The sequence below is a fragment of the Bactrocera neohumeralis genome, chromosome 2, assembly GCF_024586455.1.
Source record: "Bactrocera neohumeralis isolate Rockhampton chromosome 2, APGP_CSIRO_Bneo_wtdbg2-racon-allhic-juicebox.fasta_v2, whole genome shotgun sequence".
Classification (NCBI taxonomy): domain Eukaryota; kingdom Metazoa; phylum Arthropoda; class Insecta; order Diptera; family Tephritidae; genus Bactrocera; species Bactrocera neohumeralis.
In genome coordinates, this window is record NC_065919.1 from 1848257 (window position 1) to 1873991 (window position 25735).

At 36.8% G+C, this 25735-nt stretch overlaps 3 protein-coding genes across 8 annotated transcripts in view; 2 read left to right on the forward strand and 1 right to left on the reverse strand.

Annotated features, from left to right (window-relative positions):
• Positions 1-25735, reverse strand: part of LOC126757669 (poly(U)-binding-splicing factor half pint) — a 277161-nt gene that overhangs the window by 111530 nt on the left and 139896 nt on the right. The window lies entirely within an intron of this gene.
• The window catches only part of LOC126757750 (60S ribosomal protein L3), a 275465-nt gene that overhangs the window by 55988 nt on the left and 193742 nt on the right, over positions 1-25735 (forward strand). The gene's annotated exons all lie outside the window — the stretch shown is intronic.
• LOC126757733 (juvenile hormone esterase-like) lies at positions 16887-20288 on the forward strand. Its single transcript, XM_050471769.1, has 5 exons — positions 16887-17264; positions 17590-17715; positions 17769-18789; positions 19491-19623; positions 19689-20288. Exons 1-5 carry the CDS (start codon positions 17013-17015, stop codon positions 19831-19833), a joined length of 1677 nt encoding a protein of 558 aa, XP_050327726.1. The 5' UTR covers positions 16887-17012; the 3' UTR covers positions 19834-20288.

The window sequence follows — 25735 nt, forward strand, 5'->3', positions numbered from 1 at the left end:
GAATTAAATGTTCGGCGGGGCGTATGAGCAACATTTTCACATCTATCGCATATACACATGTTGTTAGTTTATTAGTGTTTTAATTGTGAACCAAATTTATTATTGATTGAATTGTGAAGCAAACTACGAATATATTAAACAAAATTTTAATTCTAAGTATATGCATGTATAGTCGTGCTAACTGAAGCAGTGCTTTGGATTGCATGGTGATTGACAAAGGGTTTGAAGCTTTCCAAAATTCTGTAGTTATTCGAATAATAAAAAAAAACAATATATAGAACCGTAACTTTTTTTAAGCAAATTTAAATTAATTTTATTTAATTAAATTTTTAAAAATTCTTATAAATTTCAATAATTGCCACACAGTCCGTTATGCACTCAATTTAAGCTTGCAGCTAATATGTTTATGCTTGTGGAAAAAAATGAAAACATTACCTACTAATTAAAAGCGTACGCACATACACCTAACGGTATTTATGTATGTTATGTTATTCTTTAACCGCAGGCATGTAAATATCGGGAAAACAATAAATGATAAATAAATATTAAATTGTTTGCTTGTCTTATTTATGTAAATTAAAATTTATGTGTTTAATAAACATTTATGTTATATTTTTCACCGCTAATTGATATAAATATGAAAAGACTGCATATTATCGTATGAATATATAAGTCTATTTGAGCATATAAAATAAAGCATTTAATATTTTAAAATTTAATTATAACAAGGTGCATGCGAAAACCAAAAAAGTAATTTATTGTAGTTCACGGTTTTTGGGATGGTGTGCGTCATGGCTAAGTGTGGGATTGAAACTTGGCTATGTCAGCATACAAATTTAAGAAAATGTGTATGAATGTGGCAGCGGGCAATATTAAACCCACTTTGCAAATATTGCTTAAAATGTCCACCAATTGCTAAAAGCATAAGATTGGAAGTGCTGATCATAACTTTTTCGATGTGCGAACATCTACCAATTCGGCAGCACAGGTGCTTGCTTCAGATTCAGAATTTTATCGATGACTATCGTGGACATGTAGGAAATAAGTATAAATCTGTTGATATTTACTAGTACGAACTATGCTTAACTTCGTATTTCAGGAGAAGTGTGTTAAGTTTATCCTCGGCTTAATCATTTTTAACACTATAATTGCAAATTCACGAGACATTAAATTCAGACTAATTCATGCAATATTACCACTGGCTATCATAGCGTTCCTAACAAATTAAAATTTCTTCCCATCAGTCTTTAGAACCTTCACTTAACTTTTAAGACAGGTGCGAACTCGGCTGTGCGGATATCTCTCAAACTGTCAATGAATGAATTCTACCGTTATTTAGCACAATATTTATGCTTATGTATCTAATGCATTGCTATTGCCTCACCACAAAAATTCTCCATTGGCTGCCTTTTAACTTGACTAAGCAATTGAATAAACGGGTCTGCGGAATCTAATTGTTTGCGTTCATCATAGAAAATTTGGGTTAACACTTTGGGAATATCAAATACCAAAAATACGCAAATACGCATTGGTCAGTGATGGCATGAGCTTTACTTGGGTTATTTATGATGATCTTTGGTGTGTCCTTGTACTTAAGTATTTACTTATATGAATACTTAGTTGAGGTGAAGGATATCAAAATTTATATAAGCAAGATTCCATTTAAATTAATAAATCATAGTAAATTAATCAAGCAAATGTACATTTATTTAATAATTAATTTTCATAAAATTTTGCAGCTGTTAACTGTATTTTCAATTAACTGTTTATTCTTATACCGTATAGTAGTGATAGTATTGGTCGGCAGCCAATTTTATATAAATTAGTATTTCTTGTAATTAAAATGTTATGTATTTGTTGGTGTTGTTATAGCTTAAGCCAACATAACTACACATAATGGTATATAAATGTACACACAGAGGCAGGAAATGAATTTTTGGCAAATTGTCAAGCGTCGAGCACACCAACAGCAACAAAAAACCATACAAAAAATTGACTGACAATGCCAGCTTGAGATTAAAAGAACAACAATAAATGTGGAAACAATGCACAGTTATGGCAATGACAACAATAGCTTAGAACATAAAATTTTTAATTTCCTGTGCTGCGGCTGGACTTCAGAAGAGGCAGCCGCAATGGCAGCTGTAGAGCATGGTGAGGCAGGAAGGAAATGCGGCAAAGCTTTTTAGAAATATATTCCTGCGTGTATATATGTATGTTTGTATATGTAGCTTTATAACATGAATTGCAATATGCCGAGCTGCTCGTAAATGTATGCCACATATTTTTGGGTGCTTTTTATACAAACTTTTTGGCTTTGAGGGGAAAAATTATGATATTTTGTCGCTGCATAGTTAGTTCAAGCTAAGCTGTAGCTAAATATAACAGCTTTATTTACTTTCAAAGATAATTTGATAAGAATTTGTGGAACTGATTTCAATTTCATGTAATTTTTTATGAGTATCTGTAATCAATTTTATTCGATAGTTTGTTGGATCTACTGTATTTATATACAAGAAAACAGTATACTAGTTTAACTTGCGAGGTAGTGCCTTGATAAGATCAGGTATTTAGTGAAATGGAAAAACTATTTAAGAAAACAACATGTAGTATATTTGGTGGTAGGACTGGTTCACTAAAAACAACCTCCAGGTACAGCTTGAAACAAAGTAATTTTTAATAAACTTATGTCAGATAAGTTCGGAGGCGAAAATCTAACAAAGAGGATCAGTTTAACTATTGCTGTGGTCAAAATTGCAAGAACCATCATTTATTAAGGCTCTTATCGAACTGAGTCTTCCTTTCTGTATTTTACTGCAACTAACTTCGGTTGCATCGAAGCTATGCCCTTCTCAAATGTAAAAGATTTCTTTTAAGAATTTGATTTTGTTCGGCTAATTTGAGTGGCACCTATATGCTATAGTTATACGATCTAAATAGTTTCTCCGGAGCTTGCATAACTGGCTTCGGCAATAATCCCTACTAAATTCGGTGAAGATATCTCGTCAAATGAAAAAGTATTCCATATAAGCACTTGCTTCTGATCGTTCAGTTTGTATAGCAGCTATGTATATGATATAGGGGTCCGATATCGGTGGATCCAAAAAAAGAGCCACTTTTTTGGGAGAAAAGGATCTGCGTAAAATTTTAAAGCAATACCTCAAAAACCGAGGGACAGACGAACGGAAAATGCAAATTATTAATACATTATATAGGTTGTCGAAAAAGTCTTTTCGTATTTCTAATCAAACTTCAACTCAGCGTAAACTTTTTCTGGTTTCTCGGCGGAAAACTGCGACAAGTAATTTCCACAGGCTTCTCTTGAAGCCAACTTTACTCCATTAAGGGAGTTCTGCATTGACCGAAACAAATGGTAGTTCGCTGGTGCAAGGTCAGGGCTATATGTTGAATGCATCAAAACTTCCCAGCCAAGCTCTTCCAGTTTTTGACGAGTCATCAAAGATGTGTGTAGTCTAGCGTTGTCCTGATGGAAGACGAAGCCCTTTCTGTTGATCAGTTCTGACCTTTTTTTTTTGTTGTTTGCTTGCTTCAATCTCATCAGTTGTTGACAGTAAAATGTAGAATCAATCGTTCGATTCGAAATCTCACCTTTCCAACACTATATAGTATGACACATTATGATTGGTAGACAAAATACGAAAAGACTTTTTCGACTACCCAATATATATTTTGTAGGTTTTTCCTTTTGGGTACTACAAACTTCGTTGCCAACGTTACATACCCTCTTCAGGGAATAGAAAACGTTCTACTCCGATGAATGACATCGATTCATTTTCTATTCATCGGAGCTGAAGAAATACCATAGTGGGTACTCTAGTTAGCTCTACGAAGTGTCAAAATTGTTTATAGAACTGTTACAACGTACTTTTCTTAATGAATTAAAAGGAAATATTTAGATACACAAATTATTTGGAATTTTAATATTTGTTGGAATATGCACATGTGTATGTATGTGTGTGTATGTATGTATGTGTGTTTACTTATATTTAAAGGTTAAGCAAAACTTTTACGCAAAAAATAATAAAGTCAAGCTACATACAAATTGATAAAATTACAAATTTATGCAAAAGAAAACTACAAAAATTAATGCAAACACTACAACAACAAATTGCGACACTTACTTGAATTGCCGCTGCTGAAGCTTTTGCTATTGTTGTTGCAAAGCATGATATCTATCTACATATGGGCGGATTTGCATTTGACCATAAATGCATGTATGTGTGTGTGTGTGTGTGTTCATGTATACAGCTATGCGCTGCTGTGCCCACAGGCAGGTGTGGTTCCATGCATTCGAATTACTTCGGGGTTGGGTTGGCTTTCTAGGTGGGTTGTTTACCGTAATTTGCATGCATTGTTATGTGGCTACACGCAAATACACACACATATGTATACAGATATTTACATATTTACTACACTTAGAGGCGTTTTGTACTTGTATAATTTACACGTGATTAGGTTTTGGTGGTGCGCGTGACCAAACACATGCACACATGCACACATGAGTAGTTGTAATTACATATGGTATAGCGTTATGTGTCTAATTCTATTCATTATGCATGTGGTCAAGTGCGTGTCAAGTTAGTGGATGTGAATTTTCAGAGAAATTTAGTTTCATTCACCCGCCTTGCCAATCGAAAATTATAACACAGCTAATTAATTTAATTTAATTAGTTATTTAGTTTGCTTTTGGAAAACTTACAGGCGATTTGCATTGCAATTAGTTGAGAAAGTCACAGAAAAGTCAGCTTACCTGCAAAGAAAAGAAAGTGAAAATTTATTAAAAAATGTTAATTTGAAATGCACAAAATTGTTTAATTTAATCCTATAATGCACCATTTATCTCATTATCCTTTAAAAAGGCCTCAACAAATTTTCGTCTGGTATTGATTATCTGATAAGGCACCTACTCAGCCTGGATACATCCTAATTACCTCAGCTTATTGACTAGTTTCAATAAAAGCTAATACAATTTTTATGCGGCTCCAAGAATAACAAGTACAACTAAGAACAATAATGGACTAATATGAAGACAAGCTTATAGAAATATAGGTGTTAGTATAACCGAGGTGTCTGAAGTTTTGCCCACTCTCCACGTTTCACTTTTGTGCAACTCTTGAAAATTGTCAAAGATAATTACGCAAATTCAAATTCTTCGAAAAATTCACAAAATCACTTTTATCGATATATCGCATTCTCAGATGAGACACATTTCACATCCTCGTGTGGTTCAAGGAATGCTTTTTTATCTCCAAAAAAATTACCGTTTGGTTCGGATTATGGTAGAACAGCATTTTTAGTCCTAATATTTTTTTGATGAGAATGAATGAGAAAGGAAATACCGTTACAATCAATAGCCAAAGTTATAACACGACGCTGACCGACTTTTCTTCGGAATTTTATGTAATCGACGCGGTTGATATCTATTTCCAACAAAGTGGTCGCATATTTCACGTCTAAACATGGACTCATTACGTGCAAAGTTTGCTGACTCGCTAATTTCGAGAAATGAACTATTGAAATAGTCGCCAAAATGAAGCGAATAAACGCCTGTAGGTTATTTTCTCGGGGGGTATGTTAAATCAAAAGTTTACGCCAATCAATCAACAACGTCTAGGAGCTAGAAGACAACATTTAGCGCACTACAGTCGAAATTCCTGCCGAAATGCTGCACCGGGTCATCGATAATTGACGTAAACGGATGGAGATATGCAAAGGCAGCCGTGGTAATCATTTGGCCAACCTTTTGTTCAAACTAAATTCTCCACATAATAAAAAACAACAAAAAAGACCTTTTTCACTGAATTTTAGTATTTGATTTCATTTCTTGCTGCTCGACCATTTATTCTAACTCACTTTCCAGCTATCTTCTCTTTTCACCGAAGAAAGCTTCGAGAACTGGCTGAATATTTTACCAACCTCGTAGAATTGCAAAGCACATTCTTTATAATTTCAGTCTAGGGAAACAGTTAGAAGGCTATAAAAAAACAAATTTTCAACAAACTGCGGTAATAAGAAGAAGTACCCAAAGTCACTGTTTTTTTATTTCAAAATAAAAAGCGCTATCTGTCGAATCTGAAGCCCTTTAATAAAACAGATGTGTCTCTTTACGATATCACATAGGTTATAGTTATTATGTTATTAAGCCAAACAATTGCTTATAATTTTAACTAAAAATTTAAATTTAGTTTTTGAAACCAAACCAGTTTTTGGAAGTAGAGCTTTTAAAGCTCCACTAAAGCATGTAACGAAATTTGAGTGTTTTTTATCATTTTGACATCACGTCGTTCTTGCTGGTCGACACTTTTATCTAGTTCTTTTTCCATCTCTCTATTCAGGTGCCTTCCCTCATCTCCCAAGAAAGCTTCGAAAACCGGCTGAATATTTTTTTCAAAGTCAATGTTTTTGTTTCGAAACAAAGAGCGCTATCTCTCAAGTCAGAAGAATTGCTTATAATTTCAACTAAAACTAAAAACAAAATTTTAGAAATAAAAACAATACTATGTCAGTCAAGCTTTTAAAGCTCCGCTAAAGCTTCCATAGTAATTAAAGCTGTTCGCCATATCCAGAATTTCGAAATTGTCCACAATCAAAATGCTCTTTATTATTTAACAGGCAATCTTTTTCTTTACATATGTATATACTATACATAAGTACAAATAAATTAAGCAATCAAGACTGCTAATTAACATTACATACACTAATCAAAATGCGCATGGCAAATTGCTGTTTTTAGGTTAACAAAAATTAACTTCGAAATCAGTGTTCCACACGAAAACTCAGAAAACCACAAAAGAATAAATTGAATTTCTTAATTGCGTCGCAGTGGTGACGCTAGTAACAGGGGTTTACAAACTTTTTTTTGACGCTATTGCAACAGCTCGAAAATGACTAGATATGTTAGTGTTAGCATGTATGCATATAAGTTCTGCAACAAATTCTTAGCCGCCATAACCCACTCATTTACAACGCTTGCAACACCCATAAGACACACACGAACAAACAACGATGGCGGCTTGCATGCGCGAAATCTTGCGAGGTTGCATGCCACAGAACAATACACAGAACATAGTTATACTTTTGCGCCGTTTTGGGCGATTCTTGCGCAAAACGTAGTCAGTTGACGGCGAAATCGAAACTTCAACCAAGCGAAACGAAGCAAATCGAAGGCAAAAGTGAACGAGTGGAGACACAAGCAGGTAGACAGCAGTAGGCTGCCAGCCACGAAAGGCTGCTCAAGGTGAACCAGTTACGACGCCTCGACGCAAAAAAGAACAGAAAATCGAAATTATGAAAACACGCAGCCAAAGCAGAAAGAAACTGAAAACATGTAAAGACAAATAATAATAAAAATACAAATTAAAATAAAGAGCAAATAAAGCATTGACATGTAAAGCAAGAATAATCAGAAATGATCAGTAAAATAAAGAGAACCAACAAGCCGCTGAAAGCGTGAAATGAAACAGCACACATACATACTCGCACATATGCCAGCTACTTGTAGGCAGGCGATTGCAACCAGAACGCGATTCGCAAATGCAAACATGCAACAATAAATGCCAGTAATTGCAACATAACAAAGCCAAGCAATGGAAGTAAATATTTGCTGTAAAGGGGTACACGATAAGTATGTGCCGTATGAAAAAAGAGAAATATTTGTATCGTTGAAGGCTAGATATCGATCCGGTGTTGTGGATGACGAAGCAACTTCAGGTTCTTTCCATACGAATCTGCCATCATTTCTTATTGATTTGTAGAATGATGAACCGCTCGATTCAACGGGACGCGGGATAACCACTTTCCACGGAGCTTTAGCCTATTCAAATATTCTTAAAAACTCCAAAATTGTGATAGATGACAACAACAACAACAATTCCGAAGAAGCTCTTTCGTACCCTAAACAATTCGTAGGAATTACACCCGCAGACATTATTACAAGCGCTCCACTTAGAGGACCCTTTAAAAATGCGACAGAAACCAAGATAACTGTTCCTTTTTCGTTTTATAAAGGCTTTGTTTTCTCATAAGGAAAGCCAATAACAAAACAAACATATGTATGTACATACGAACATAACAAGCAGCCAACATTTGATGACATAAAAAGAGCAACAAAATGCTAGTGCGTGCGCTTTTCAGCGTTGCCAACGACAATTAAGAATTAATATTTCATGATTGCAAAACTCTGAAAATTGCAATAAACGCCCGTCGGCGAATGAGCGAGCATGTGAATTTTGTAGCGTGTAGTATTGCACAAATGCGCAATGGCGAGTAATTAAATATGCTGTGCTAACAGCTGATTTTCCGCAATTTAATTCAAAGCTGTTGCGACGCTGAGTTAGAAAACATGGGAAAAAGTCAGCAAGTCGTGATTGATTCATAACAAACATATATGTACATATGTATATGGATTACTAATTCAATTTAATAACATATGTATGTATAAATAAGTCTTGCAGCTGTTCTTATGTGAGTAATAACCTCAGATTTAATAAGAAGCCAACGCTCACCACTCATTGGCGCTACATATTATGCAAACAAAACAATGAAACACGTTAACTTTGGTTGTACCGAAGATAGAATTCACAAATTAAAAAAGTTTGCCATACCAGACTCGATTATGATATTCTGTTTGTATGGCAGCTGTATGCTATAGTAATTCGATCTAATTAATTTCTTCGGAGATAGCGCAACCGCCTTCGGTAATAATTAATGCTAATTTTTTTAGTCCGATATCGGCACTTTTGGTCCGACAAATGAGCAGCTTCTTGGCAGCTTGCAGAGAAAAGGATGTGTGCAAAATTTCAAAGCGACATCTCAAAAACTACGAGACTACCTCGCGGATATAGAGACAAACGGACTTAGCTAAATCGACTCAGCTCGTCACGCTGATCATTTTGTTTTTTGTAGGTTCTCCCGCGTTTTCTTCTGGGTGATATAAAAATCGTGGCAAATCTAAAATTAAGGGTGATCCATTTCGAGGTTCCCTACTTTTTTAAAGAAAAAACACAGAAACTTCAAATGTAATGGGGAATGTTTATTATCATTCAAAAGAACATTATTTTTACTTGTTAGATGGTCTATTCTTTGATGTTTTGCTCCAAGGCCTGAATCGAAGCGGCATTGTTCGCATAGAATTTAGACTTTATGTACATATCTCCACAGAAAAAAGTCTAACGGTGTGATATTACGCGATCTCGGTGACCAATCGACTGCCCAAAACGTGAAATTATCTGCTCACCGAAGTGTCCTTTCAATAAACCCATTGATTGTTGTGATGTGCGGGCGGTGACGCCGTCTGGTTGAAACCATGCCGAGATCACGAGCTTCAATTTCAGGCATCAAATAGAGCGAAGCGATGTTGCTTGGGAAGTTCGAGCGGCCTCAGTTCTAGCACAAGCTGTATTTTGTCGGCTTTTAATTTAAGATCTCGACATAAAATACGCAAAGTCGTTCAATACGTCAGTCTGAGTTGCTACTTTTCGCTTTTTTCCACTTATAAATATTTTCACTTTCAAACGATTGCATATCACTTCTGGAAACACACAGATATCATCGCAAAGCGGTTCAACAAAAAGAAATCACTAAAGCGATCAAATTAGATGACAGAAAGAAAAAATACTTTCACAGAGTGTCTCAAACATACACATGTGAAGCAACTCAGCACAAATCTACTTGCTCAAAGAAGAAATAAAAATCTTTGCTCTGGCAGTGAGTAAGCGTCCGCATATTAGCCAACTGTTCCAGACACAAAGCTAAAACATGTATATATTTAAAATGCATATGTGTGTGGATAAATCTAGAAATTTAAATCAAAGCTTCAAACAAAAACAACTACAAGCTCAGAAAAAAATAAAAAAAATTGGGAAAAATAGGAGCATGGCTTGTTTGTGCTGTTTCTCCTTAACGTGCCTTTGGACACATACACACCCGCTCGAAGCATGCCACAATGAAGCAAATTTACTGTTATAACACAAACTGAAAGATTTTCAATTTGCGGTATCTTTCACTGTTGCTTTGTTATCACAGCTCGACGTCTTTTGTTACTCACTGCTTAGCATGGAATTCGGAGCATATGTATGTATGCAGTAGAGTAGGTGTATCTATGTAGGTTATAAATCAGGCAAAGAGAAGATTTGGTCACGCACCCAGTGGGACAATTTTCTAACTTCATTTTATTAAAAAAAATATGATTTGCTTTATTACAAATAAAATGTTTTTGGAAAACATATACGAACAAAGTATTTTATTCTTGCAATTTTTTTTATAAAACTTGGTTTTTAAAGTGGTAAACATTAAGACATTGAAGTGTGTGCACTGATTTTAGTACTACTTACTACTACACTTAAATAAATACATTAAATTTTCAATAAAAAATTGAACATGCATAATTCAGAAAATCATTCTTTCAGTGAACCGCTTCTTCCGATGTCCTACTGGGTATTCAAATGACATTCTAATCGATTATCTTTGCACTACCATAGAGCAGTATCAGCTGAGGAATCAAATTGAAATCATAGAATATGTGTATTTGGCAGCAGTCAGCAGCAAGCGATAACGAAGCGATTCAGTATTCGCAAGAAAATTGCAGGTTTAGCGGGAAGAGAATTTGCTGGCAGTGAAATATTTTCAAAAAAATGTATTTTCTATCAGAATTATTAAACATCTCAAATTTAAGGATGTTTTTAAAAGTTGTCCTGTGAGTTGGTTTTTAATTCAGCAGCGTAGTTTTAAGCATTAAAGTAGTTGATTGAATTCCGCGAAATCAGTTCAGTTTTTTTTACATTTTCAAACTTTATGTAAAAGAGATCCTTGCTAAATATACGCTAGAGACTCGTTAATTAATGCATTAAGCGGAAGTATTTTAATAGTAAGCGAAAGAGTTAAATTCTCTTTAAGTCTCCAAAGGTGACACAGAGGTGAAAGCGCGAACAACGTTAAGTGAGAATTTAACGAGCTCTAAGTAAATCTGTTTAGCACCAGCGCATATTAAAAGTGAAAATCTCACAAGCACAAAGATGTATTTGTGCGAATTCTGCCTTGAAAAATGAAATGCATTCAAAAGTGCGCATATCAGCCCTGTTGACTTTACTGAGTATTTTTGTTTACACAGCGGAACTTCATTTAATCAGCAAAAGTATAACCAAGTTGGTTACCAAATCAATATTGGTAGAAAAAATCGCAAAAAATGCGAGAAAATGCATTTCCTCCGCTTGATCGGAAACAATCAATTGTCAAACAAATAAATGGAAGTGAATTACGACAATCACATTCATTTTATGTGCTGAATATCCTGATTGTCAGCTTGTTTACCCAATAAAGTTGCTCGTGTGCGTTTGCACCTTTCATACAGATTGAAAATTCCAGAACGACAGACGCACAGACAAGAAGCTGAAGCAACGGGCAAATGTGCACTCAATGCGTTGGGAGCACCACCAATAACGGTAACTTACACTTACCCGTTTGCAAAGCTTAAGTCACAAGCTACCATGTATGTGGCTAGCGGAATGGCCCGTTTCAACTAGCAATAACAAAAACAATAAATTAAAAAGTTACTTCACGTCACCCAAGAAGCCGGTAAAAGCTAGCAATTAAATTGTCGCCTGTGCTAGTGTAGCGTTAGACTTTTTTGTTTAACCCAATAGGTGTTTATTAAAGCAAAAGTTGCGTTGGTATACTCGAGCGCACGCATGACACCTCAAGAAAGCCGGAACTCAACTCTCGTTACTCTAAGCTCTTGGTAGAAAGGGTAAAATTTCTCTTTAAATAGAGAGTGTCTGTTTGTTATGAAACATACATATAAACCAGAGCTGAGAGCAGAGCATATAAAAAGCTGATTACTGTGCCCCGTTCATGTACCAAGTATGCTGACAATTGTTCAAAGAGCACTGAATTTTGAATATTGTCGATATAAAATCCTGCGAAATGATATTATAAAGATGATGATTCCAGCTTAAGGGGTCAGTAGGGTAATCTTTTAATATCTCATGATATGTGAAAAAGTTCTATTGTAGAATAAAAATTTCTATAAAAAAAAATGTCAAAAACCAGACGAGATTACCCTACTGACCTCTCAAACCCACCAATATACATATGTTTTCTTACTCTATCCTCACGAAGGTAAAAACCGAACTAATAAACCAAAGAATGATAATGTCAGTTATATGTATGAATCACCTCAAAATAACTGATTATGTATATGGTTAAGCTCTCGATCGTTTTGTTCAAAGTGAAAATTCTCACAAAGTCGGACGATTGCTTACTCAATTGCTACTTTTTCACGTATGATAACATCCCAAAAAAAACTATTAAATAACATTTCGGTTCGACAATGCTCCAGAACTTTTTAGAAACAGTTATAGTCCAGATAGACATAGACATTTCAGAACCTTAACTGTTAATATATGAAAGAGCTGAAATATGAACTTCCTCACATGATCCCAGATATGTAGGTTCATTGGTATATTGGCTGAGCTAGAAACGAGAACATTCATTATGTACAATTATTGGCTGATAACTAAGCCTGACATCGATTTGGAATACTTTTACTTTTTGATTTGTTTTCAGAGTTATAATATAGGACAACAAAATTGGCATTACCCAAAAAACTGACTGACTTGGAATTCAGTCAGGAGGAGTTCTAAAAACCTTAAGTTTTGGTTTTAAAGCTATAATGGTTCTTCAGCTACTTCTACTAGGTTTTTAAATGAAAGGCTATGAAAGAATATTTTTAATAAACTGTAGCTCTGCTCTAAGCATAATATGGTAGTTCCATACGAGAAATTAAGAATATTTGACAACAAAGAAGCGCAAGACGCTTGAGAAATTGCAAAAAAGAGCTCGCCATCATTTCTTAACTAACCGGAATGTTCTCTGTTAAGCATTATAAACAATATTATATTCAATTGCATAGGCTTAAAAGAACTCAATTTTCTATCGATCCTACATAATGTCAAAATATCTTATTCGGCGGCTTGGTCTGTCCTGTCTGGAAGTACTAGTACAAGTATACTTTAGAGATTGGATGAGCTACATTTATTTGTTTTGCTATTTTTATCCTCAGGGATTCATAGCTAAAAGCTTATTGAGACTTCGGGCTTTGGATTTTGCTAAAAGTTCAAGGATATTACAAATTTGTTACATAGTTTCTGAATCATAAAAACAAGGTGTTTTTAGAACCTGTTGCTACTCTCGTTTCCAAAAAAAACTTCCAACTTATAGGTTACTGTTTGGAAATTCCTGACTGACTATTTGCAACCCGTTGAAGACCCTTCTATAGTACATACATACATATAGTATGTGTCTGTACGATTGAGTGTTTGACTCGCCGCATCACTGCTAGCCAATGAATGTGTAAACAAAGCGTAAACGTGTAGGAATTGTAAATATTTGCATACAGTTTTTTGTTTGTGTTGCTTTTGTTTTATTTTATTTTTTGCCCTTTTCAACATTTCAATGAATGAATGAACTCATGGGGGTATTGTTTGGTTTGTAGCTGGCCTCCCAAGCCGGTTGAGTGAAGTCAAGTCGACACAAACAAACCGAACATCACACATACACATGCTCATACATACATATGTATGTATATACGCGCAGGAGGTTTACGCTGATGCCAATTCGCCTGCTCACACATGCACGCTGGCGCCTTTCAGTCACCCAGTCAGCCATTCTTGACACTCAGCGGGAAGCTGTCGCGCCCCATTACATTCACACCACCCATAGTACCGTTATTGGCCGTCGCAAAAAATCTATGCCTCGTGATTACAAACACATGTACATATGTACGTGCATATGTGTATGTATGTATGCAATGAGCTTTCTTCGGAAAATTTCATTGCCAACCGCGTTGATTGTAGCGTGAATGCTTCCACGCTTTTGGTAGCCGCGCATGTGTGTGTGTGTGAGTGCGATGCGTTGCCACTGCTCGTGCTGATTTCAGCTTTAAATATTTATGTATTATTTCAACATTTCATGATTGAACGCCTTCATAATTCATCCACTTAATGCGTCATAAATATGTATGATTTTAGGGAAAACGATTTTTTCATTACTTTCATTTAGGCTGGACCTTTGAGTGAGCGCGTTTTTTCTTTTACGCGGTTATAGCGAGTTAACAACAGCGCGCCAGTCGTTTCTTCTTTGTTCAATGTGGCGCCAATTGGAGATCCATAGCAAAGCCACGACCTTCTCCACCTGAACCTTCCAACGAAGTTAAGATCTTCTTCTGCTTCCCCTCGGCGGGTACTGCGTCGAGTACTTTCAGAACTGGAGTGTTTTCGTCCATTCGGACGATATGACCTAGGAAGCGACCATAAATCTTCCGCAGAACGTTTCTCTCGAAATCTCGTCGATGCCTCTGCATCATATAGCAGGACGGGAATAATGAGAGACTTATATAGTTTTGTTTTTTTGTTCATCGAGAGAGGACTGTTGGCTATTTTGCAATTTCGCGGCTACGTTGCAATGCTGGTTCCAATATTGACGAAGTTATGGCTGTCTACAGTGACGTGGTCCAAAAAAGTTTCATAACTTCTTCTACAGAGAGGAGCGTGTAAAACGAGCATAAGATAACTTCTTTGACATGGCTAGACGAATGCTAATGGCGACGATATTTAGTGAGGTTGTTTTTCGATTTTTTCGAGATAAGCTGTGAAACATAGACAACTCGAGTCCATAACTTTTATTATAACCAGGATTCGAGCTCGCTTTTAAGCTGTGTTAGAGTTCTCTTTTTGATCTTATGGATATGATTAATGTTCATACCCTTCGTCCAAAATTGAATATGAAGATGCCTACCGCGACCGCTTCGGCAAGAACAGTCGGGACTTTGGAAACAGGATAATGCGGTTGTCCAAATGGGTTATACAGTCAGCTGAGCTCAGATGTTTCCATTGGAAACGGAGAAGTTTGGTTGATTAGCCGGATATTAATATTTTTTTAAATATTTTTTCAAAAGACCAGCTATGTATGTGGTTTGACACCCTCATTGTACGATAGAATTTTTTCTCAATTGTCAATGTTCTGTATTATGTCTTCTCTTCTACTTCTTCTACTTTCTTTCCCTTTATTTAAATGCGAACATTTGGAGACTTTGTCATTGGCCTCAATCTAACCAAAATTTCGTAAATGTACAGAAGTATAAAAGAATCCTTATATGGAAACGGATAGGTTCCCCTGGCCAAGAAAAACATTTGAGACCTTAGTAATATGCTACGCGGATTTTGATTTTATTACTCATCATTTGAAGCACCCTGTGGAATAAACTAAGTCAAAAAGTAAATGCCCACTAATTGCTCAAATCACTTAGGTCGGTATATTTGTTTGTGTATTTGCGTACAGACGCCTCATAAATTTTGGCGTTTCAAATTAAATTGTTTATTGTTGCTCACGCTGCTGCCAACGGCGCTGGTGTTTTTTATTACTTTACTACTTTAAATGGAATTCATTTGAACTCATTATATAATATGGTTCCCAGAGTTTTAATTATACGTGATAATATGCGTACAGGGCCATGTGTTACGAACTTTCGGAATCTAACGGTGATTCAAGACATTATTGTATGATTATTTTATATTACTCCTCATTGACTAATGTGCACATATGTAAGTATTCTGCCTATGAAAATACACAATAAAATTGTCGGCTGGAAAATTTTTGTAGAATTCTTCTAATATTCGCTGCGTAAGTCGAAGATATTAAGTTATTAACAAACGGTGCAACTGCTTAAATGTGACACTCCAGCTTGACAGCTGTCAATATGCAACCCTGCAGATTCGAAATCCCAAAATGAACGAACCGTTATTTAATATATTCCAACTCGCTTATTTAGGTGCATATTTGATTTCTGATTATGTGTGTTGTTTGTGTATATTTCGAAGCAATACAAACGCACTTGTAGATGAGTTTCACCGTAGTGCTGAAAGTTTAATTGGAATTTAATTACACGAATGCCGGCGAAAATGCGAGAAACCAATTCAGGCAATTTAGGTGTGAGATGCTCGCGACTGCAGCGCAGGCTGGATCAATAGTAATGAGTGAGCAGCGCAAGCAAATAAATAAAATTCAATGCAATGGAAGCAAATAGTAAGCAAACTTGCAAACAACAACAAATAAGTATAGCGATAGCAGTAGTTTATACGCTCTTTAATTTACCAAATAAATTGTGAGCGCGTTAATTTGACCGCTCGATGAGTGACGAGAGCACGAGACGTAGATTGCGGAAGCTGAAGTGATAAGAGTAATCGAATATTTACCCTGTGGAATGAATCGCTCAAATTAATTGAATTTTACGTATATTTTTTTCGGAAGAAAAGAGAGCAAGTGCATAGTAATTGAATGCGGTTACTAGATTTCTCCGGGCAAATTGAGCAAACCGAGTAAGGAGATTGCAGCATTTCAATAAGCTCGCACGTATTTCTATATAAGAATAGATTACTTAGGTGTAGTTTGGATAGAAGAGAGCACAATACCAGTATAACTACTATATAATATAGTCAAATTTGTATTCATCGAAGTTTCTGAAACTTGAATAAAGAATGAAAGCTTAGAGATTGCCCGTTCGATTGGTCAAAAAGGTCCTAGCAATCACTTCTCGTGATTGTTAGAACCAGGAATGAAAATATGAGGTGCAATGGAAGAAATTTGGGAATTTAAGATGTATTTTATACATCGACAATATGAAGAGACTGGTATTTGAGCTGTAATAATTTCAGATTTTCATTTTCAATACGAAAAGAGCTTATGAACAGTTCAAAGAAATCACAGTCTATTATCATTTCAGCAAGACAACAACATTTACACTATGAGTGTATTTTAACTTAGCTTAGATGTGGTTTCTCATCGTCACTCTTATACTTGAGACTCGCTCACCTCATTTTAAATGTCACGGAATATTAACGAGACCACAGCTGATATTATTATCGCAGTTTGTTTTTCAGAACAGAGACACCTAGAAGTGTTTACGCTGTAATTTCCATTTAATATGTGTGGGCAGCATCATGGCTTCCATTAAATATTTATCACTAACAAATTCAATTTACTGGTTGGCATTATTCAATTGTCTAATAAAAGGAAGATTGAGCTGCTCTACGCTGGTCAACGGTGAAACTATTGAAATCGAGTTCAATGATCAACAACAACGTAAGATTACCGTGACGGGGGTGTGTAATAAAAGCTGGACCGGTGAGGAGTACTATGCGTTTCGTGGTATACCGTACGTGAAGCCGCCTGTGAAAGAGCTACGGTTCAAGGTAAGAGTTTAAATAATGCTGGTTTAAAATTTGGAAGCTGGTATGAGACTACATGGGAGGAGGCGGAGCAATTACTGAAGATATCATAGTACCTATTTGCTTGAATTTCTCTGACTCCGTCTCAGAAGAGCTGAGAGTGAAGACTATTGCGGACTTGTGTAATAATTTGACCTACTCAACCCAACTAATGTGAAGTCGTCACAGTTATATTTAAGTTTGAATACATACATAAATAAGCTAAATTACTCTAGAAAAGTCCATACAAATAAAATAAGAATTCTTTGTAACGCTCGTAACGCACTTAACAGCCCTCATTCACTTCTAGGATCCCCAACCACTTGATGAGTTACCCAGCTACATCGATGCTCGTTACGATGGCCATGATTGTCCGTCTATTTACGCCACAAATGCCTCTGAGGACTGCCTAATACTCAATATTTACACACCAACTGTAAGCTGCACTCGCTAGTTTCTAAACTCAACTTAACTAATTCCTTCTTCCAGAACATTGAAGCCGCCAAGTTGCCAGTACTTTTGTTCATACATCCTGGCGGTCTGTATATTGGTTCCTCGCTGAGTACCTTTATCAGTCCCGCTTATCTACTTGCCAAGCCCATTGTGCTGGTAACATTCAATTATCGTCTGGGCACGCTCGGCTTCCTGCAACTCGGCACACGTGACATACCCGGCAATGCAGGCTTTAAGGATCAAGTGCAGGCAATGCGTTGGGTACAGAAATATATTCAACATTTTGGTGGCAACCCGGAGGACGTCACTCTTATGGGTTATAGCGCTGGTGCCCTAAGTGTTCAGTTACACTTGGTCTCACCCATGTCGCGAGGACTTTTCCACAAGGCCATTATAATGAGCGGCTCGCTGCCACCGCAGACAGTGTTGCCACAGCACTCACAATTGGAATTGCTGCGCAAACAAGCGCGTGTACTCAACTGTACTGAAGTAGCGGATGAAGCGCAGTTATTAAGCTGCCTGCGCAAATTTAACGGTAGTGAAATCGCAGCAACACTGCGTGGCCTTTTCGAGTTCGGCAAGGATAATCCGATTTATATATATTTACCGGTTACTGAATCTGATTTCGGTCAGGAGCGTTTTCTAATTGAAAATCCTTTTGAAAGTCTTAAACGTGCTGAATTTTCCAAGGTGCCTATACTGATCGGTTTTACAAGCGGTGAATTTTGTCAATCGGCTGTGGATATTTTCAAAGACTCGAAACTGGAACGCAGTTTTTATGAAGATTTTCAAAAGCTGGCGCCAGAAATATTTATGTATGCTGGCTATAATGGCAGTTTGAGTGAGATTAACGAATCATTGCGCCAGCACTATTTGCCAAATTTTCTGGAACTGGATCGTAGGAATTTGGCGCATTTGTGCGACTTCTTCTCGGATGCGATCATTCGCTTTGGTGCACAACGTTTAACCGAATTAGCTGCTCCACACATCAAAGTCTTTCCCTACAACTTTGAGTTCAGAAGCGAGTTTAGCAATCTGGACTATCCTCTTCGGCCAGGTGCGTAGTATCTAAATTTCTGAAGCCGAATTAATCGTCTTTTGAAACAATTGAGAGTACTGGCAAACAAAATTTTTGAAATTTTTTAGTAATTATACGTCATATAGTTGTGTTATGTTGAATTCTGTTTCCTACACGAGTGAGTAATGCTAAATTAATTGTTTTAGGGATCTAAATAAGTCAGGAACTATTAGAGATATAATTCCTTACAGTTGATTCTTTTCAATAAAATTTCTCAGCCGTGAGACCCCTTACAAAATAGTTGAGAAAGGGTTCGATCGTTAAACAATATGACATTAAAGCTAAAATCGACATCCGACAGAGAGAAATTGGTTCGAAATCATTATTTTTTAAGGATCCTTTAGTGTAGAAAAAGATGGGGTTCTACCATTTTTTTTTACCTTTCTTCAAAGGGAATGAAAGGTACACAGTTGATTAGTATTTTACTGTGATCGTACTGTATACAGTTTTAAGAGACTAACTTTATAAACCAGATTACGGAGGTTACTAAGATTTTTAGGATGTTGAGCTCAGAAAATAGCAACTTTGGACATGACTTTATTGTTCAGTTTTTCTGAGTGTTAGACAAACCTTAACCAAACAGCCTTAACACATAACTCATTACTTCCTTACAAAATACTCAATTCCTCCGTTTCATTATCGTTTGAAATATCAACTAACATTTCATTTTTCAATTTTAGCGCGTGTCGAACACATGGATGATTTAATGTATTTATTCGAAATGAACGCCGGCAACTTTAAGCGGAACGATTCCAGCACTGCATCCATGATTCGACAGTATACAAAATTCATATATGAATTTGTAAGAGCTGGGTGAGCTTAAGGTTTATAGTTTGAATGAACTTTCCCAAAATTAAAGCTTTTTTTTCAATTTTCAGCTCATCACTCTTTGGCGAGCTCCCCACTTATCCCAGAGGGTATACAAAAATAGGCCGTTCACTGGAATTCCAACCGGGCACCAATTTCGCCAAGGATACCTACGAAAAGTGGAAACGCTTGTTTCATTTAGATGATAACAATTAATGAAATTGTGAAAACTTAACTTGAAACACGCTTCCGTATTAACTTTATTCTATATTATTATGTGCGCCATTTTGATTTTTTTTTATTCTTATTCTGACTCATCCCATTTGAAGCGAGCAACGCGCCCGCATAATTCAATTATGTCGCTGTGGCTCAGTCAACTGTCAATGATGTGAACTCTGACGCCAGAGGAGCAGATTAAACCAATACATATGTAAGTGTTTTCGCATATACCTAACGGCTATTTAAAGCTTGCCGATGGATGTGTGTCTATATGCAAAGTGTCTGCGCGCACTTCATTTAATTTTGAGTTGCTTAATTGAATTGAGCACCGAAGGTGATTAATTAAGCAAAACGATTGGGGATTTCAAGAGCTTTAAGCGTTGAGTTGTGAAATTGGCGTTTGAAATGTATGGGAATAAAATTTGTTTTAAGTTTTACGAGAACTCAACAAATGCTTAGAATTGCGTGCTTGGCGACTTTAACGCCAGGGTGGGCAAAGAAGGTATTTTGGCACTACGGTCGGTAATTCAGCTCCCCACGACGAAACATCCCCAAATGGGTTGAGGCTGATTGACTTCGCCGGGGCCCGAAATATGGTTATCTGTAGTACTAGATTCCAGCATAAGAAGATTCGTCAAGCTACCTGGCTGTCTCCGGATAAGATTCGCACCCGCCTCTGTGCAGCAAAAACGCCCGACAACAAACACAAGGAAGGTTCGGCGTCGAGAAGCTGCAATCACAACAGATAATGAGTTAAGAAACAATATTTCATGAAGAGGTGATAATGCAGACGGGACACAGTGGAAATATGTGTAGCTAAATTTTGTAATTTAGCCAAAAGATATGCTTGGTTAACCTTATATTCGCTAGGTAAAAGTTAAATCTTGGAAACGACGCGTGAAAGGAAGACCGACACACGCATCTCTTCGTCGAACGAAAGTGAACTGCCGCTATGCGGCTATGTCTGAACTTGATATTCCCGCAAAGATAATATGGCTGTAACGCTGAGCGACACCAAAAGCTTCGTCAGGATAGGGAAGTACTTCTCCGAGCCGTTCGATACCAAACGAGTTTCAGTCATAACTTCGAGGTCGTCGGTACTTTCGTGTATCTTGGGATCAGTATCAGCAGCAACAACAATATCAACCTTGAAATCTAACTGGTGCTACTTCGGACTGAATAGACAATTGAAACGTAAAGTCCTCTCTTGACGAACAAAAATCAAACTCAACAAGTCCCTCATTATTCCCGTCCTGCTATATTAACAATGACATCATCTGATGAGTCAGCCTTAGAAGTGTTCGAGCGAAAAGTTTTGCGGCGAGTACCGCAAGAGACAGCGGCTGCGATGGCTAGGTCATGTTGTTCGAATGGAAGAGAATACTTCAGCTTTGAGGGTTTTGGATTAGTCATCGCCGGTGAAAGCAGAGGAAGAGGAAGACCTCCTCTCCGTTGGAGAGATCACGTGGAGAAGGACCTGGTTGCACTTGGTATCTCGTATTGTTGCCAAATAGCGAAAAGAAGAAACGACTGGTGCGCTGTTGGTTGCTCGGCTATAACCACGTAAGCGGTGTCTACGCCAGTAAAGAAAAAGAGAGAAAAGTTTAACATCTTAAGATTCTAACAATATGAGGACTTAGAGGTCTATGACAAAAATTTTTTAAATCCATCTAGATTGATTATGCCTCACCTTAATTATACCGTCATAATAACTTTTAATTTCTACCAAGAAATTATAAAAATTTGGAGAAGCTTCTTCTTCATATTAAAGGTAAACTTTAAGTCTAAAATCGTTACGAGCCGAAAGTTAGCTAATATCAAAATTATATGTTTTTGAGGCAAATATGATCGTATTAAATCTATATTTATTAATGCTCTGCTTAGTAAAACTCGTTCTTCAAATCGTTCAAAAATAAGTAAAACAAAGTTATGTGAACTATCTAAACGAAGCAATTTAGCGCTTTTATTGTCACTTTTAATCTTTAAAATGGCAAAACTAATTTTTGTAATACTTGCAAGCGGTTTCACTTAATATTAGCCCTAAATGCATTTAAAATGCTCTCTCTGAGCGCGCAAAAAGCCCGCAAAAAGAGCAGCTATGCACAAGGCAAGCGAAAGGGGCTGCGAATGAAATATAGATATGTATATGCATAAATATATTAGGGTGTGCCAAAATACTGACACAAAATCAATTCATGAATTTATAAGTGAAAAAAAACTGTCTCTGTCCAGGCAGGATTTTCAGCTCCAATTAAAATGAATGAATCCTGTTGAGTAAGATTGTTTGGAAATTTCATGCACGACAAGAATCCGCGATGCAAAAAGTGTTATCTTAAACGATTCGAAAGTTATGGTATTTTAAATAAAAACAGCTTTCGAAAGTGTACTTCACATGACACCACTTGAAATTTGGAAAGAAATGCTGCCTTGCAAGAATAGTTTATGGCTGCAAGTTCATATACTAAATAAGCCCATAAATCCGAAAATAGTTTTGTTTGGGTCATCCTAATACACACATAAAAATATATCTATGTACATGTAAGTAGGCGTGCAGTCCCTTTGCGCATAGCACATTGCATAAATTTATGGCCAGCTTGCAACAGAAGTCAACGCAGCGCAACGCCATGCCATGCCATGCCTTGCCAGTTCCGTTGCCCAAGCCAGTGCCATTGCCAATGCCCTTAGCTGTTGGCAATGGTTGTGGTTATGGCTGTGGTTGTGGTTGTGACAGCGGTTGCTGTGTGTTGATGCAGAGAGAGTCAGCCAAAAGTGGCACAACCTGCTATGCAGCCCCTGCTGCCCGCTGCCGCGTTACACTTGCTAGCGAGTGAGGTATATCCATTAAATGGCAACAACAAAGAGAAAAAAATGTCTGATTTAAAGCGCAAAGAGATGAATTCGCAAAATTCGCGCACAACACGTACAAAATGCACGACTTGTGTCCAAGTACCATCCATGTGCGCTGGTGTATAGGTGTGCGGCGGAAATACAGATGTTGCAGTGAGCACACACACACCCCTGCACGTGGCTTGTGTGTAAACATGCCTTTAGTGGCACTCACTTTTATTGTCGCAACGTCACATTGTGAGCAGCAGGCGAATTATGAGGAACAGCCAAAAAACAACAGCAACAGCAACAACAAGCGTACTAAATGAAGAAGCAGCCACAAAATAAATACAGCACTTAGTAGAGTACATATGTTTTTACGCACGCACGCATACACACACAAGCGTATGCATGAGTGTGTATGGACTTAATGGCCATAAAGCCATTTGCACCCGGTTGGCTAAGCCTTATAGCCGGCCTTCTGGTGCGTCAGCGGGCATACAAGTTCAACAACGAGTTCAAGGTGAACCGCTGTCTGTCTATCTGCCCAACAACGCACACACACACACACTCGCGCCGATAGTGTCTCATGTGTGCACACGTTTTGCCACACTCGTGCATACACACATCAGCCTTTCGCATCTTTCAAGAAATCTTCACTGTCTTTTCAACCGTAGTTTTTACTTTTCCGTTTATTTTGCGCTTTTCTCTCTGCGTTCTTGTCCATTATTTGCTTCCTTTCTTTTGTGTTGCACATTTTGTACTTGAATGCAGTGTAAACCTTTTTGTTGCAAGTTGTAAACTTCCTTTACTCGAGAGACATACACCGATTTTTGTCATTTGATTTGTAAAGATTCAAAGATTCTTGTCGCCTGGGGAATGGCTGCTTTATATTCAAGTTCTACGATGTTTTTACTTAAAACCCTTTTCTTATTGAACCCTAGTAGAATTTATGCATGACTTTTTATCCCATCTTTACTATAAGATCAGATATCCGTAATATTTCTGGTATTCTATATAATAGGTATAGATAAATTTACGCCTTACGGACTTCAATCTACATAATTTTACACCTAAAACCTTCGCCTTTCAAACTCTTGGATACCTTATATATCATAGACTTCAAATCCCGATCGAGTTTTCGCTATTGAACCTTCAGGTTTCGAACCTTTACGAAATTGAGCTTTAGCCGCAGTGGTGAAGTATTATCTACAAATTCTTATAATTTTGAGACCCAGATCCTCACCCAAACTGGTGAAGCATACTGAAAAAAGAATTCATATAGTCTAATGCCCACATCCTTTCGTTAACTCATTGGTGTATTTTTCAACAGCCTAGCATATTCAGAAATCATGGAGAACCTAAAGTTAACCGATCATATCCACGAGTAATGAATTAAAAACTTGAAATTATTTGAATGAAGGTAACAAAGACCAAGAAAAATAGTTAACCGCTTTCTTTTGTTGTTGCCAGAACATCTTTGTCATTGCACTTCTCAAAACTTAAATGTCGGCGCGCTACAAATCGGCGCTGGTTTTGAAGTGAAGCAACCTCAGCGAAACATCAACAGCATACAAAATTTCTGACACGTTCGTTCCGTAATCGCTAAGCGTTGCAGCAACAAATCACAAAGAGAAGAGCACTGAGAAATCGTCTTGACATTGACATTGTAAATTACATAAATTATTGTCTTGCTGACACTGTTGGCGACATTTAAATGTCAAATGTGTGGCGTAATAACAATTAAATTAAATATGCGAGCACTTTGGACCGCAAACAACAACAAAAACAGGCAACAAAAACACTTTTTCTAAAGCAAATCAGCTACAAGTAATTAGTATGACCCACGGTGTGACGTGAGCTGAATATTATGGAGAGTGTCTCGGACAAAGCGCGATTGCAAAAGATGCTTGTATTTTTCTGCTTATCATGCTTTCTTTTTTAAACAAGTTCATCGATCTGGCCTGGCCCGTGGAAAGTTTTTATACAATATAAGCTTAGAAATTATGAGGAAATATGTTATAGAATGAAGACAGTATAGAGTTGTTAACTCTACATTTATGACATATATTACAGACCCATTTGCTTTGAAACAATGGATAAGAGAATAATTTATACTCGATGTGTTCGAGTTGAGCCCAAACATGTACAAGAGTCTAAGTACAATCGGCCGAGTTGTTACTTGCAAGCTTGAAACAATGGAACACTATCTGGATTTATCAGTATATACTACAGTTCAACAAGGATCCAAATGCGTGGACGTCTGTAAATAAACATTTGTTAAAGATGACTATTGTGAGTTTTGGCTGAAAAATTATCGTTCATCGTGTTCAAAGGATCCTTGGATGAAATAAAACTATAAATGTTGTATGTTATTCCTATCTGTTGACTCTAACCTATATCCAATTGAAGCAAAAGCGATTGAGTTGGACTATAAAAATTCTAAAAAATGTACAGTTTCCGGCGAAGCTACGGTATTTCACTGCGTTTACGAATCACAATCCCTTGCTCCAAACGTGGTTAACTCAATTGACTTTAAGCAAATTGGAGAGCTCTTGGTAAAAACAATAAACAGTTTGCTTTGGTCAAGTCGATAAAAAGAAGAAAATGGAGGTTGGAGAAGAACATTTCAAAATGTATTTAAATCCATTAAAAGTAGTTTCCATTTCAAAAACTCAAGCCGTCTCTTACTCAAAAGTTCGTATAACAAGGGAGGCAATACCATGGCAATGTAGGAATGCGACAAAAACAGTTAATTTTCATTTTTATTGACATTTGAGGTCAATGCTTTGAAATATTTTAAAACTATAGTTATGTATGTGAACGTTCCTTACTTCCAGCACATCTACAAGCGTAAATGAGCTGTGGCTTCGAAAGCGTTTAAATGCACATCACGTTTTCAATTTAAAAGATATTATTGCCATTTGACACATGTCATGTGTGTGCTGCAGAATGGAAGAAGGTTCAAAAAGAAATGAGAGAAAATATTGGATAAAAGTGTGGCGCAAAAAGTCAATACTTTTTTGAATTAAATCCACAAATTCCTACAAACTTACGTACTGCGAAAAAGTCT

Bases quoted from the DNA above. Each gene is read 5' to 3' on its own strand.
- LOC126757733 (XM_050471769.1), top strand. From the start codon at position 17,013: ATGGCTTCCATTAAATATTTATCACTAACAAATTCAATTTACTGGTTG. The intron at 17,265-17,589 runs GTAAGAGTTTAA...ATTCACTTCTAG, and splicing joins TGAAAGAGCTACGGTTCAAG to GATCCCCAACCACTTGATGA. The intron at 18,790-19,490 runs GTGCGTAGTATC...TTTCAATTTTAG, and splicing joins GGACTATCCTCTTCGGCCAG to CGCGTGTCGAACACATGGAT.